Source organism: Rana temporaria, chromosome 7 (genome assembly GCF_905171775.1).
Source record: "Rana temporaria chromosome 7, aRanTem1.1, whole genome shotgun sequence".
NCBI classification, from domain to species: Eukaryota; Metazoa; Chordata; class Amphibia; order Anura; family Ranidae; genus Rana; species Rana temporaria.
Window position 1 is genome coordinate 169,855,448 of NC_053495.1, and position 14,427 is coordinate 169,869,874.

The following is a 14,427-nucleotide window of genomic DNA, read 5'->3' on the forward strand; positions in this document are numbered from 1 at the left end:
TATTTATTTAACGTGTTTTTTTTTTTCGTAATGGCGGCGATCTTTTTTTTTTTTTTTTTTTTCTCTCGTGACTGACATTATGGCGGACACGTTTAAAGCTATTTTGGGACCATTGTCATTTATACAGCAATCAGTGCTATAAAATGCAGTGATTACTGTGTAAATGTCACTTGCAGGAAAGGGGTTAAACACTATGGGGCGATCAAGGGGTTAAGTGTGTCCTACGGAGTGATTATAACTGTGGGAGGGATGGGCTACCACTGACATTACAGTGATCACTGCTCCCGATGACACAGCAGTAGATCTGTCATGTCACTAGGCAGAACAGGGAAACGCCTGGTTTACATGATTGCGGAACACCGATGGACATCGAGTCCACTATACCGCAATTTAAAGGGGATGTACGCCCATTTGCGCAGCCGTGCCATTTTGCCGACGTATATTGTCATGCGCTGGTCGGCAAGCGGTTAATACGTGTTTTTGATCCGTTTGAAGTCTATGGAACCAAAAACATAGCCTGCTTAGCCCCTGGCCCTTTCCATAAGATACAGATGGGAATGTGACCCATAGGAAACCATGTTAAATGGACTGTAGTGTGTCTGCAAAACTGAAAACGCACTAAAAAATGCATAGGTGTGAACCAGGCTTAAGACTCCCACTTACAAAGGACCCATTTGTAAAGCTTTATTGGGGCCCCTGAGAAATGTGCTGTTTTTTCCCTTCTGCTCTGGGTGGGGGCTGTGCTTATGAATATTTTTGCTCCCTGACTTTGAGGCAGCAGTATGCACTGGCTTTGGTGTACTGAAGATGCTACATACACCAAAATGGAATCTTTCATTGACGGAATGAAGCCAGTGTGTGCTGCTAGCTGAGATCAGGGGAAACAATGACTTGGCCCACCTCAGGGCCAATCTTTGATCTAGTTCAGTCAAATATAAGTACGTAGTGTGTGCTATGCCATATCTAGGGGGAAATGTAGGGAATTTTTTGCACTTCCTGAAGGTGCACATTTTGGTTGTTTCTCTAAGGCCCCTTTCACACTGAGGTGTATTTCAGGCGTTTTAGCGCTAAAAATAGCGCATAAATAACACCTGAAATAATCCTGCCCCAGCATTCTCAATGTGAAAGCCACAGGGCATTTACACTGAGGCGATGCGCTGGCAGGAGGAAAAAAAAACTCCTGCAAGCAGCATCTTTGGAGCGGTATAGGAGCGGGGTGTTTACAGCTCCTTCCCATTGAAATCAATGGGAAACCATGGTAATACCACCGACAATGCGCCTCTGTCTTTTTCAGTCGCTAGCGGGGGTTAAAACTGCACCGCTAGCGGCCGAATATCGCGGTAAATACGACTGTATAGCGCCACCGCACCTCCCCTGCCCAGTGTGAAAGGGGGCCTAAAGGAGTAGAATGGTGAAAATTCATTTTGCAAAATAGTGTGCAAGAAAAATGAAGTGGGAAAGGTTTTTGCTTGCACATGATTGGATTGAAGTCAGCAGATCTTCGCCTTATTCATTAGGCAATATTAAAAATCCTTGCAAAGTGAAACTTCACTTTCTCAATGAACAGTCTATACCAGGGGTCTCCAAACTTTTCACACAAAGGGCCAGTTTATTGTCCTTTAGAATTTAGGAGGGCTGGATTGTGGCCGGTGGGTGCAGAAAATGTCCCGGGCCCAGCATCAGTGAGAATAAATAAGGCCTCAGGGTTGGTGGTCAGTAGGAGGAGGAGTAGTATCCCATCATTGGTATCAGTGGAAGAAACGGTGCCCCATTGTTGCCGCCAGTTGGAGGGATAGTGCCTCATATCAGTAGGAGGAAATTTGCCCCAAGGGCCAGATAAAGGCAAGCAAAGGGCCACATCTGGCCCTCGGGCCGCAGTTTGGAGACCCCTGGTCTATACTATAGGCCTTTTCATACATCAATCCCAGTGTTTTTCATTTTTCTTACAATGCTCTACAAAGTAGACCTAGCCTTTTTTTTTTTTTTTTTTTTCTGTTGTTTTTTTATTTTATTTTTATTTTTTTGTAGACCTACATTTTGTTATCAAGACACAGCGCACAAAGAGCAAAGGCATACCAGAAAACAAAATAGAAACGAAGAAAAAGAAAACAATTGTAAGCTGTAAATACAGCTGCACAATAATACATCATACAAAAGTATAAGGCAGCCTCCCAGCCTATAGAAAGCTCTATTTTCAGCGGTTTATTGATGTAACATCCAACAAAGGGTACTTTGTAACATAGTCGCTTGTGAAGGCTGTATGAAAATTATATTCTATCCATTATTATGTTTAAACCATACGCAACAAGACAATTGTCCATCTTGCATAATAAAAAGGGCCTAAGTATGCCCATACGACTAATAATATAGCTTATACAAAGGTTAAAAATCTAGAAATTATTCAAAGTAGACCTATCTATAAAACTGGGATCTGCTTGCTATTTCTGTGTATGTGCTTTTGGTATGTTGCCTTCTCTATCTGTTGCCCTGTGTGCATTCTGATGTTTTTTGTTGCTCTGGACTATCTTACCTAAGTTTTATGTGCTGATCTTCTCTTTACCTCTGGCCCCTTGCTAGTCTGACTTTAGAAGTGAAAGGTCCGCTTTGATTGTTGGGAATCCTTATATTCACTTGTGGTTAACAAACTTCCACCCCCACCCTTTAAAAAAAATACAAATCCTGCAAGACAAAGGCATAATCAGCCAGTATGCATAGCATACTAGCTGATTGTTTTACTTCCGATCAAAGCCCCCGCAGCGGTCCATGGGGTTTATTTACTAAAGGCAAATTTACTTTGCACTACAAGTGCACTTGGAAGTGCACTTGGAAGTTCAGTCGCTGTAGATCTAAGGGGGACATGCAAGGAAAATAAAAAACCGCATTTTAGCTTGCACATGATTGGATGATAAAATCAGCAGAGCTTCCTCTCGTTTCAAATCTACCCCTCAGAACTACAGCGACTGTACTCCAAGTGCACTTGTAGTGCAAAGTGGATTTGCCTTTAGTAAATCAACCCCCATGTCTCCCCCTCCAGCTGCCGACATGTTGTCCCGGAGTGAGTGACTTCCGGGTCTCGCAGCTCCGGCGCTGTGATTGGCCGGAGCCGCGATGACGTCACTCTTGCGCATACGCACGATAACGGCACAGTACAACTGAAGCAACGGCACATAGCCAAAGCAATGGCACTTAAGTGCGCATGTGCTGCATGACGTCGGCACATGCAAACACAGATCTCCTAAACCGTGCAGGTTTAGGAGATATCCTTGTTGGCTACAGGTAAGCCTTAATATAGGCTTACCTGTAACATTAAGTTGTAAACAAGGGTTTACAACCACCTTAAGGTGTCACGTTTTGTGGGCTTCTGTCCTCAAGGCTTTTTTCTCTGATTCTTTTATACAAGTGATTGCACAAAGCGATCATACATTGCAAACGACACTGAAAAGCACCAGACCCTGTCTCTCTATTCAGCTCTCCTTCCACTCTGTAACCTGTGATCTCTACCACTCCTCAAACTCTTATCTTCGCCCCTCTCCTCCACCCCACAGCTTATATATATATATATATCACCCTGCCTTCTGTCCTCTCTCACTATTACTGCTTCTGTCAACTCTTCTATATTCTACACCCATATACTGATAAAAGCTCCAGGACTGTCACTTCATATAAATCACTCTCCCACATTACCTCCCTCATCCTCCTGCTGCTCCTAACCTCTGGAGACATATCCCCAAACCCTGGGCCTTCATCTGTGTGTCTGCCCAATGCTCCCATCTCCCTATACCCTCTGGCAGCAGCTGCAACCCACAGAATTTAGTCTCTATTCCTCTTCTTCCCAAAACCAGCCTCCCCTTCTCTTCTGCTCTCTGGAATGCCTGCTCTGTCTGTAACAAACTTGCCGGCCCTCCATGACCTCTTGATCACAAATCTAACCTACTTGCCATCACTGATACCTGACTTCATGAATCCGACACTACTTCTCCTGCGTCCCTCTCCCATGATTGCCTTCTTTGGACTCGCTCCCCCAGACCAAGTGGATAGAAGGGAGGTGGAGTGGGAATCCTTCTAGCCCTATGCAGCACCGATCAGGTACTTTACCCACTTCCCTCTGACACACTCCTCTTTTGAGGCAAATTGTATTTGCCTATTTTCTCCTGTTTCTCTAAGAATTGCTTTCATCTACTGGCCCCCTAGACCAGGATCAACCTTCCTGGGTGCCTTCTCTGCCTGGCTACCCTACTTTATCTCTTCTGAAATCCCCATTATCATTCTTGGCGACTTCAACATCCCTGTTAATACTACTACTATGTCTAAATTTCTCAGTCTAACCTGGAGAATATGGAATGGATACAGGCTCCTGAACTCATTGCAATGGCAACACCCTTGAACTGGTCTCCTCCTATCTGTGCAACCTCTCCACCAATCCTCTCCCACTCTCTGATCATCACGCTCTCCAGGTCTCCTTTCCCTTCAACTGCCTAACAGTTACCCGTAGAAACCTTTGACACCTCAACCCTTCTCTCCTCTACTGACCACCTCTGACAATATCTCACCCCTGTCCTGCCTCAACATAGCCACTTTTGTCTACAACAGCTCACTGTCATCCTTCCTAGACAAGCTCGCCCTCTCACTAAACACCGAATCGGGCACCGACTGCTACAACCCTGGCAAACAGACGACACCAGAAGTCTCAAAAACTTGGCTGTGCTCTTGAGCGTTTGTGGCAGAAGACTAATGCCGCGTACACAAACGATCGGTTCGTCTGATGGACCGTTTTCATCAGACGAACCAATCGTGTGTGGGCCCCAATGTTTTTTTCCCCATCGGTGAAAAAACTTAGAACCTGTTTTAAAATGATCTGATGGTTAAAAAAACGATAGAAAAAAATGATCGTCTGTGGGGAAATCCATCGGTTAAAAATCAACGCATGCTCAGAATCAAGTCGACGCATGCTCGGAAGCATTGAACTTCATTTTTCTCAGCACGTCGTGTTTTACGTCACCACGTTCTGACACGATCGTTTTTTTTTAACTATCGGTGTTGTAGGCAAGACTGACGAAAGTCAGCTTCATTGGATATCTGATAAACCGATCGTGTGTACAGGGCATTAGTCCCAGGAAAACTTTAACCAATGTCTGCCCTCCTAAAATACTATTCCTGCCTCCACACTGCCAAACAGACCTTTTTTATCACACTCATTAACGCTAACTCCGTCCTTCACTGCCTCCAACTCCGTCATTTGGTTTCTGTGACTGTACTCTTCTCTGGTTCTCATTCTACCGCTCCTTCAGTTTCAATTTAGTTTTAGTTGGTCTTTTGACTGAAATACCATTTTAGATTTAGTCATCTGTGGTTTTATTCATATTTTAGTTGGGGGGGGGGGGGGGGGGTGTTCCCGGGCAGCAAGGGGAATTGGTGCTGCACAAGGTGATTAAGGTGTGATGGTCTCTACGGGCTGCCCTCTTTCTCCAGCACTCTTTGCAATAGCGATAGAACCACTGGCAGAGGCCTTGAGGACTGCGCTAAATATTCAAGGACTGCGTGTGGGGGGACTGGAGGAGAGGGTAGCCCTATACGCAGATGATATGTTGCTATTTTTAAGAGATGCAGGACCATCTTTAAATGGAGCTTTAGAATTACTAAATACTTTTTCACTTTTCACAGGGCTTAAAGTGAATTGGGGTAAATCCCTATTGACCAGGGAGCACAGGACACAGCTGCCCTAAATTTACCAATGAAATGGGTGACGGAATTTTAATATCTCGGCATAATTCTATCTAGACAGGTTAAGGATTTCAGAGTTATGAATCTGGATCCAGTGGTACGAGAGCTAGGAAAAAGATTAAAGATATAGGAAACACTGCCTTTGTCATTATTGGGACGAATACATTTAGTGAAGATGAAGATCCTGTCCAAATTTTTGTATATATTCAAGGTGTGATGGTCTATGATGGTTGAGTTGTGAATTCAGATTCACATGGACTGATGTATTGAAAGTGAAGCATTTTGCGTATAGTAACCAATTGAGCATTACCGTTGAGAAAATGAAACAATCTAATTGTTGTAGACCAGAGATGTATTATGGCCTAGGCCGACAAGGCTTAGGGCGGCACTTTGTGGGGGGGGCGGCGAAAAAGCCGCCCCCCGCAAAGTGGCGCGGTCACCCGGGACATCTGCCGCCCGGGGTCCCGCAGCGTCATTCGGCTACAGTGCAGCCATCCCTCTCTCTCCACTGATTGCAATACACAGTCACTCTTCGGCTCCTCCCCCCTCTTGGCTCAATGTTCCTGTGTGTGCTCTGTCCCCCTGTGCTCATCCCACCCTGTCCCCCTGTGCTCATCCCACCCTGTCCCCCTGTGCTCATCCCACCCTGTCCCCCTGTGCTCATCCCACCCTGTCCCCCTGTCCTCATCCCACCCTGTCCTCATCCCACCCTGTCCTCATCCCACCCTGTCCTCATTCCACCCTGTCCCTCTGTCCTTATCCCATGAAAATGACAGGACGAGTCTTAAAAAGGGGTGCCTCATATATAAAGTAGGGGGTGCGCGAGTTTCACCAGGCCTAGGGCAGCACAAAACCTAAATACACCCCTGTTGTAGACGCAACTTTTACCTTCACTTCAGATATTTTATTAGCTGCATCTATATTTGCATTGTCTAACCCCCCCTGTCTCCTTTTCATAGTACTCTCCCAGCATGACTATGAGCGTGTGACACCGAGGACAACTCTTCACTCAGCTGCTGCTTTGGAAGATTACTGAGATTGCCGGAGACCGTTGTCTGGAGTTGCAGAAGAGGATCAAACAGCTCCTTCAGTTTGGTTTCATGCAATAAAAAGCCAAAACTTTTTATTCCATCAAACACAGTTCAAAAACTGTCAAGACAAGAAAATCCTTCTCAAAGGATTTATATCTGTACATAAAAACATTTTTTTTTTTTTTTTCATTTTTTTTTTTTTTTCATTTGCAAGAGAAGGAAATTTCAAGTTATGAATATGATTGCTGTGTACTTTTTATATTCCCCCCCTCTCCCATTGTTCTATGTCTGTGACGTGATATTCAAGGAGAATAGCTCAAATAGGAAAATTCATGTGTCTTTTAGTTTTTAGCTTTATTTTTATTTTTTTTGTTGAATGGACTGAGGTTTTCAGTTACCCACTTCCCTCCAAAGAGATTTTAGTGCAGACCCGGACCTCTGGAAAATCGTTTTATTTTATTTTTTATTTTTTTTTCCACCGTGCAGAAGCGGTCAGAACTGCACCTCTTTACCTCATACAAACACTTGATCTCCTGTTTTAAACACCTAAGACTATGTATGATTTTTTTTCTTTTTACCTCTGCAAGAGAGAAAAATTACCACAAGCTCCCAGAATCAAGAGGACACATTCGGTGCACAAAGGGATTTTATAGGACTATGCGGCCTGCAACTTGCTGCATTTTTATGAACTGGTTGCAGACTCTGGACGGAAGGAAATACTCATTTGTGTGGCGGCGCGGTGTGATTCGGAGCTTCTGGCGCCACCAAAGAAAGATCCTCCCGTGTACACTCCTACTGCACAGCTGCCACCAACCTTGCAGATGCAACTGCCTGGTCTGTTTTCTGTCACACCATTGTTGGCCCAGAACAACTTCAGCTGATAACACAACACTGTATTTTATTTTATTTTTCTGAGTAACTGAACATCGGGAACTTGGAAAGCACCTACACTTGACTTCGCTGGTCATTCGCTCAGTAAAAGGGACAGTTTGTGTAGGATGTTGGAGTTTCTGATCATATTGTCAGGTGTTCCTTTTTTTATTTTTTTTCTCTTTATTGTCCTTTTTATTTGTCAGGAGTGACTGGAAGGAAGGAACAATAGCAGCTCCTCTCAGGACATTGTTTAAAAGAGAAATTCCTTGTGTATTCGAAAAGGGATAGTTAAATTATTGTCTCTTGCTATGGGACAGCTTGGAATGATATGGTAATTTTTTTCCGCCTCCATGCTGTAATAAATTTAATAAATTCAAACAAATATCATGGTTTTATTTCCTGTGTTTTTATCAATTTGCAAAACATATACAATGGAGATACAAATGTAATGGAAATTGCCATTTGTGTTCTTTTGGTGGTATTGTTTTTCCCCAATTTTTTATTAGTAACAGAAACTAGCCAAATGACACTGATCAAAAGTTTACATACCCCAGTTCTTAATACTGTGTATTGCCCCCTTTAACATCAATGACAGCTTGAAGCCTTTTGTGGTATTTGTGGATGGGGCTCTTTATCTTCTCAGATGGTAAAGCTGCCCATTCCTTATGGCAAAAAGCCTCCAGTTCCTGTAAATTCTTGGGCTGTCTTGCATGAACTGCACGTTTGAGATCTCCTCAGAGTGGCTCAATGATATTGAGGTCAGGAGACTGAGATTGCCACTCTAGACCCTTCACATTATTCTGCTGTAGCCAATGATAGGTCAACTTGGCCTTGTGTTTTGGATCATTGTCATGTTGGAAAGTCCAAGTACGTCCCATGCGCAGCTTCCTGGCTGATGAATGCAAATGTTCCTCCAGTATTTTTTGATGCATTCATCTTGTCATCAATTTTGACCAAATTTCCTGTGCCTTTTTGAAGCTCACACATCCCGAAACATCAGCGATCCACCTCCAAGTTTCCTAGGAATGGTGTGCCTTGTTGACGTCCCCTTCCGCTGCCTATAAGAACGATCAAGCGGCAGAACTACCGCTTTGATCGTTCTTATTGTGCACAGAATTGCCGGCTGAAGACAGTATCTGAATGATGCCTGTAGCTGCAGGCATCATTCAGATATCACCGCACGAAGTCGAGGACGTATTTTGTCTATGGGGCGGTTGACAAGTTGTTAACAGAGCCCTTCATTTTCCACTTCTTGGTTAGAGTTTTAACACTGCTGATTGGCATTCTCAATTCCTTGTATATATATATTTTTTTTTTTATATCCCTTTCCTGTTTTATACAGTTCAACTACCTTTTCCCACAGATCCTTTGACAATTCTTTTGCTTTCTCCATGACTCAGAATCCAGAAATGTCAGTGCAGCAATAGGTGAAAGATTCAAGGGTCTGTCAGGAGTCCATAAACTCATTGACCTTTTTATAAACGCACACGAATTACAAGCAAGCAGTTCACAGGGGAGGATGGTTACCTTTTTAATAACCGTTCAAACCCCTTTATGTCAACTTGTGTGCATATTATCAAGCCAAAATCGCCAGGGTATGTAAACTTTTGATCAGGGTCATTTGGGTGGTAGTTGATTTAAAGAGAGAAAACAGAGTTGCTTGATAAAAAATGGCTTCAGCCAAACATTAACCATGAGTGAAAAAAAATATTAACCATGAGTGAAAAAAAATATTTTTGTGTTCTTCATATTCTCTGAAAAATGGCCAAGAAATCATAAATTCTGTAAACTTATGAGCACAGCTGTATAAGGCCTTTCTTATTAGAGGTACTCACAAGGGAAGTTAATGGCATAGATTGTACATTAAGCTTTATTTTACGAGACTGCGTGGCCAGTGCTTGCCTTAATTGGAGATGCTGGAAAAACGTGAAGCCGGAAATGAATATGTTTCTTGGAATGAGCGTAAAGTACTTTGGGTATACAGTGCATCCGGAAAGTATTCACAGCACTTCACTTCTTCCACATTTTGTTATGTTACAACATTATTGCAAAATTGATAAAATTCATAATTTTCCTCAAAATTCTACAAACAATACCCCATAATGAAAACATGAAGAAAATGTTTTTTGAAATATTTGCAAATTGATTAAAAATAATTTCATCTACGTAAGTATTCACAGTCTTTGCTCAATACTTTGAAGCACCTTTGACACCAATTACTGCCTCAAGTCTTTTGAGTATGATGCTACAAGCTTGGCACACCTATTTTTGGACAGTTTCTCCCATTCTTCTTTGCAGCACCTCTCAAGCTCCATCAGGTTGGATGGGGAGCGTTGATGCACAGCCTTTTCCAGATTTCTCCAGAGATGTTCAATCGGGTTCAAGTCTGGGCTCTGGTTGGGCCACTCATGGATATTCACAGAGCTGTCCCATAGCCACTTTTTTTTTTTTTTTTTTTTTTATCTTGGCTGTGTGCTTAGTGCCATTGTCCTGTTGGAAAATGAACCTTCAACCCAGTCTAGGTCTAGAGCAGGATTTCTCAACTCCAGTCCTCAAGGTGCCCCAACAGGTCATGTTTTCAGGCTTCCCATTTTTTTGCATCAGTGATTTGATCAGTTTCACTGCCTTCGTAATTACCACAGCTGTTTCAACTGAGGGAAATCCTGAAAACATGACCTGTTGGGGCGCCTTGAGGACTGGAGTTGAGAAACACTGGTCTAGAGCACTCTGGACAGGTTTTCATCAAAAATGTCTCTGTACATTGCTGCATTAATTTTTTTTCCCCCTGGTTCTGAATACTCTCTCAATTTCTGCTGCTGAAAAACATCCCCACAGCATGATGCTGCCACCACCATTCTCCCGACATGACGCTTGCCATTCAAGCCAACGAGTTCAATCTTTGTTTCATCAGACCAGAGAATTTTGTTTCTTATGGTCTAAGGCAGTGGTCTCAAAGTACCGGCCCGCGGACCAGTTATAAATGGCCCCCAGGCAGGGTGGAAGTGAGCTGGCGCCATCTGGTGGTGAGCCATTGGCATTACAAGTTATTACCACCAGATGTGAGCTGGCGCCATCTGGTGGTGGCCGTTGGTATTACAAGTTAAGCATTACAAGTTAAACAGCAATTCTAATGTCATTTTACACTATTTTCACTGCCATATTCTTCCCTCTAATTAGAACCCCCAAACATTATATATATTTTTTATCCTAACACCCTAGAGAATAAAATAGCGATCGTTGCAATACTTTCTGTTACGCCGTATTTGCACAGCGGTCTTACAAGCGCACTTTTTGGGGAAAAAATTACACTTTTTTTTATTAAAAAATAAGACAACAGTAAAGTTATCCCCATTTTTTTTAATATTATGAAAGATAATGTTACGCCGAGTAAATTCATACCCAACATGTCACGCTTCAAAATTGTGTCCGCTCGTGGAATGCCAACAAACTTTTTTACCCTTTAAAATCTTCATAGGCGACGTTTAAAAAAATCTACATGTTGCATGTTTTAAGTTACAGAGGAGCTAGAATTATTGCTCTCACTCTACCAATCGCGGCGATACCTCACATGTGTGGTTTGAACACCGTTTACATATGCGGGCGCTGCTCACATATGTGTTCGCTTCTGCGCGCAAGCTCGTCGGGACGGGGTGCGTTTTCTGGCTAATAAACTTTTTTAGCTGGCTCCTAGATTCCAAGCAAATTTGTCAACCCCTGACTTACACCAGTGCTGGTGGTAATAATGCGCTCGCTGACACCAGTGCTGGGGGTTAATAATGTGTTCGCTGACACCAGTACTGTTGTTTTTGAAGTTTGAAAGTTTGCATGCGGCCCCCCATGGCATATAAAAACTTGTCTTGTGGCCCTCAGGTAATTTGAGTTTGAGACCCCTGGTCTAAGGCCTTCAGATGCCCTTTGGCAAACTCTAGGCGGGCTGTCATGTGCCTTTTTACTGAGGAGTAGCTTCTGTCTGGCCACTCTACAGGCCTGATTGGTGGAATGCTGCAGAGATGGTTATTCTTCTGAAAGGTTCTCCTCACTTCACAGAGAAATGCTGGAGCTCTGTCAGAGTGACAATCGGTTTTCTTGGTCACCTCCCTGATCTGAAGGCCTTTCTCCCCCGATTGCTTAGTTTGGCCAGAAGGCCCGCTCTAGGAAGAGTCCTGATGGTTCCAAACTTCCATTTATGGATGATGGAGGCCACTGTGCTCATTGAGACCTTCAATGCTGCAGAAATATTCTGTACCCTTCCCCAGATCTGTGCCTCAATACAATCCTGTCTTGGAGGTCTACAGACAATTCATTGGACTTCATGGCTTTATGCTCTGACATGCACTGTTAACTGTGGGACATTATATAGACAGTTGATCAGACACGATGTGGAAAGGCGCATACAGGTAGAGAAAGGGGAACTGCCGCTCTAGGTGAGTGCACTCAGCAATCGGTGTCCTCTCAGAAGCGTGGGTGCTGGCAATGCACAAAGCACTTCCACTTCCACGAAATTCTTAAAAAGTTGCTTTTAATTGTAAAAAATGGAAACAGCACTACGAGTCACAGCAGACATTGGGGTGGATAGCTGATGCGTTTCGCACTGGGGTATCAGTGCTTAGTCATAGCTATGACTACCCCAGCTATCCACCCCTCTGGCTGCTGTGACTTGTAGTGCTGTTTCCATTTTTTACAATTAAAAGCAACTTTTTAAGAATTTCGTGGAAGTGCGGCTGTCCAGTCTTTTCTCCGGTCTTCAAAAGGCACATACACCTGAGTTTACCACAGTTGGACTCCAATCAAGTTGTAGAAACACCTCAAGGATGGAAACGGGATACACCTGAGCTATATTTTGAGTGTCATGGCAAAAGCTGTGAATACTTATGTACATGGGATTTATTTTTAATGAATTTGCAAAGATTTCAAACAAACTTCTTTCACGTTGTCATTATGGGGTATTGTTTGTAGAATTTTGAATAAAATAATTAGTGTTTGATAATCGATTTTTTTGTGTTTGATAATCGATTTTTTTTTTTTTAATCGACTAATTTCGATTAATTATAACGCACATACAGATCCAACTGCTTTTAGCTGATCTCCTTGCAGGCTGATTCCCAGTGCAGCTACCAACCACTGGAAAAATGGATAGCAGGATACAAAAAACACACAAAGGCAGCGCTCGATGGGAATAGCATTAAAACTTTTATGGTCTTCAAGTAGGTAACAAAATAAGGATTGCACTGGAGATAAAAATCGATGTAGCTACATAAACTGTAAAAATGTGGTGAGTACAAATAAAAATAATTTTGATCGATCAAAAAAATTAAAGATTAATCGATGAATTAATAGTTCATTTCCACAGCCCTAAAAATAATGAATTGAATCCATTTTGGAATAAGGCTGTAATGTAACAAAATGTGGAAAACGTGAGGCGCTATGAATACTTTCCGAATGCACTGTATATCTGATCCATAACCCGTATTCCTTTAGTATACCAGTATCCAAACCTCTCTAATTTGCAAAGTTCCTCTAATCTGGGATTGTCCCAAAGGGGCATTTATACTGAAATGCCATTGTAGTTCAGGATAAGTTTAATTTCTTGCCAAACTTGTATTAACAATAATGTTGGACCCGAGTTGGCTCCAGCAAAGGCATCAGACTCCAAATGTGCTAGAAGATTGTGTTGATAGGTTCTGGGAAAATTCACAACCTCTCAGCCCACAAAATGTTGCAATTGAGCCACCAAAAAGTAAACTGTAGTATGAGGGACAGCTAAGCCGCCCTCTATTTTGGGAAATTGTAATATTGGCACTTTGATTCTAAGGCTTTGGCCTTTTCAAATCAGAGTTTTCGAAGATATACATTTTTCTAAACCATGTATATGCTATCCAAGTGGGCAAGTTATGTATAGTGATTGTAGAGCCCGAATCATTTTTAAAAGGTTTAAATGTCTAACTATGGCCAATTTTTACAAGGTTTAAACGTCTAACTATGGCCAATTCTGACAGCAAATGTTGCTGTCAGAATTTCCGCCAGCAAAAGATTGAGAGCTGATTCTCAATTTTTCAGACGGAAAAAATTAAGGATTTTCCGATCGTCTGTAGCAATTTCAAGGTATGCTCGGAAGCATTGAACTTCATTTTCTCGGCTCGTCGTCGTCTTGTACGTCACCGCGTTCTTGACAGTCAAAAGTTCAGGGAACTTTTGTGTGACTGTGTGTATGCAAGCCAAGCTTGAGCTGAATTCCGTCGGAAAAACCATCCAAGGTTTTTCCGACGGAAAATCCGATCGTGTGTACCGGGCATTAGGGGGGCTGCTGCGCTCAGGTTTTTTTTATCTAAATGCATAAAGATAAAAAATCTTCTAACGTTACAATCACTTTACGCACTCGGCCTCTTCTACTATGAAGCCATGCTGAATAGGATTTGAAGTGTGCTGCACTTGAAGGTTTTACTTTACAAATGTTTCGATATTGGGGTTCCCTAGCTGTGCCTGGCTTTAATACTTTATAAAACTGTGCAAGCATTTCAGAAGCTGGTTGCGAACACCATATTTTTTCCTGTGCCACTGCCACTCCTCTAGGGTTGGCCAATATTTTATACATTTAAATAACGGCACATCTATACGTGTTAATATACATATCCAGTGGTTTTAATGCTTTAAAAAAAAATCCATTATTTTAACTAGATGCATAGCTGGATCTAAGCAATTGTTTATTTTTGTCTATAACGATATTAGAATCCCAACCACAGCACTATCTGCCTGGAGTTTGCATGTTCTTCCTGTGCCTGCGTGGGTTTCCTCCCACACTCCA

At 42.6% G+C, this 14,427-nt stretch overlaps 1 protein-coding gene across 8 annotated transcripts in view; it reads left to right on the forward strand.

Annotated features, from left to right (window-relative positions):
- SSBP3 (single stranded DNA binding protein 3) overlaps positions 1-8,012 on the forward strand; it is a 102,269-nt gene extending 94,257 nt beyond the window's left edge. For 4 of the 8 annotated variants that reach the window (XM_040360425.1, XM_040360424.1, XM_040360423.1 and 1 more), the window contains exons 18-19: positions 2,029-2,114; positions 6,681-8,012. In XM_040360425.1, the coding sequence (XP_040216359.1) occupies positions 2,029-2,091 (63 nt within the window). In that variant the 3' untranslated portion in view covers positions 2,092-2,114; positions 6,681-8,012. The remainder of the gene's footprint in view (positions 1-2,028; positions 2,115-6,680) is intronic. The other 4 variants (XM_040360428.1, XM_040360427.1, XM_040360429.1 and 1 more) reach the window with 2 other exon arrangements.
- Positions 8,013-14,427: the final 6,415 nt, after the last annotated feature.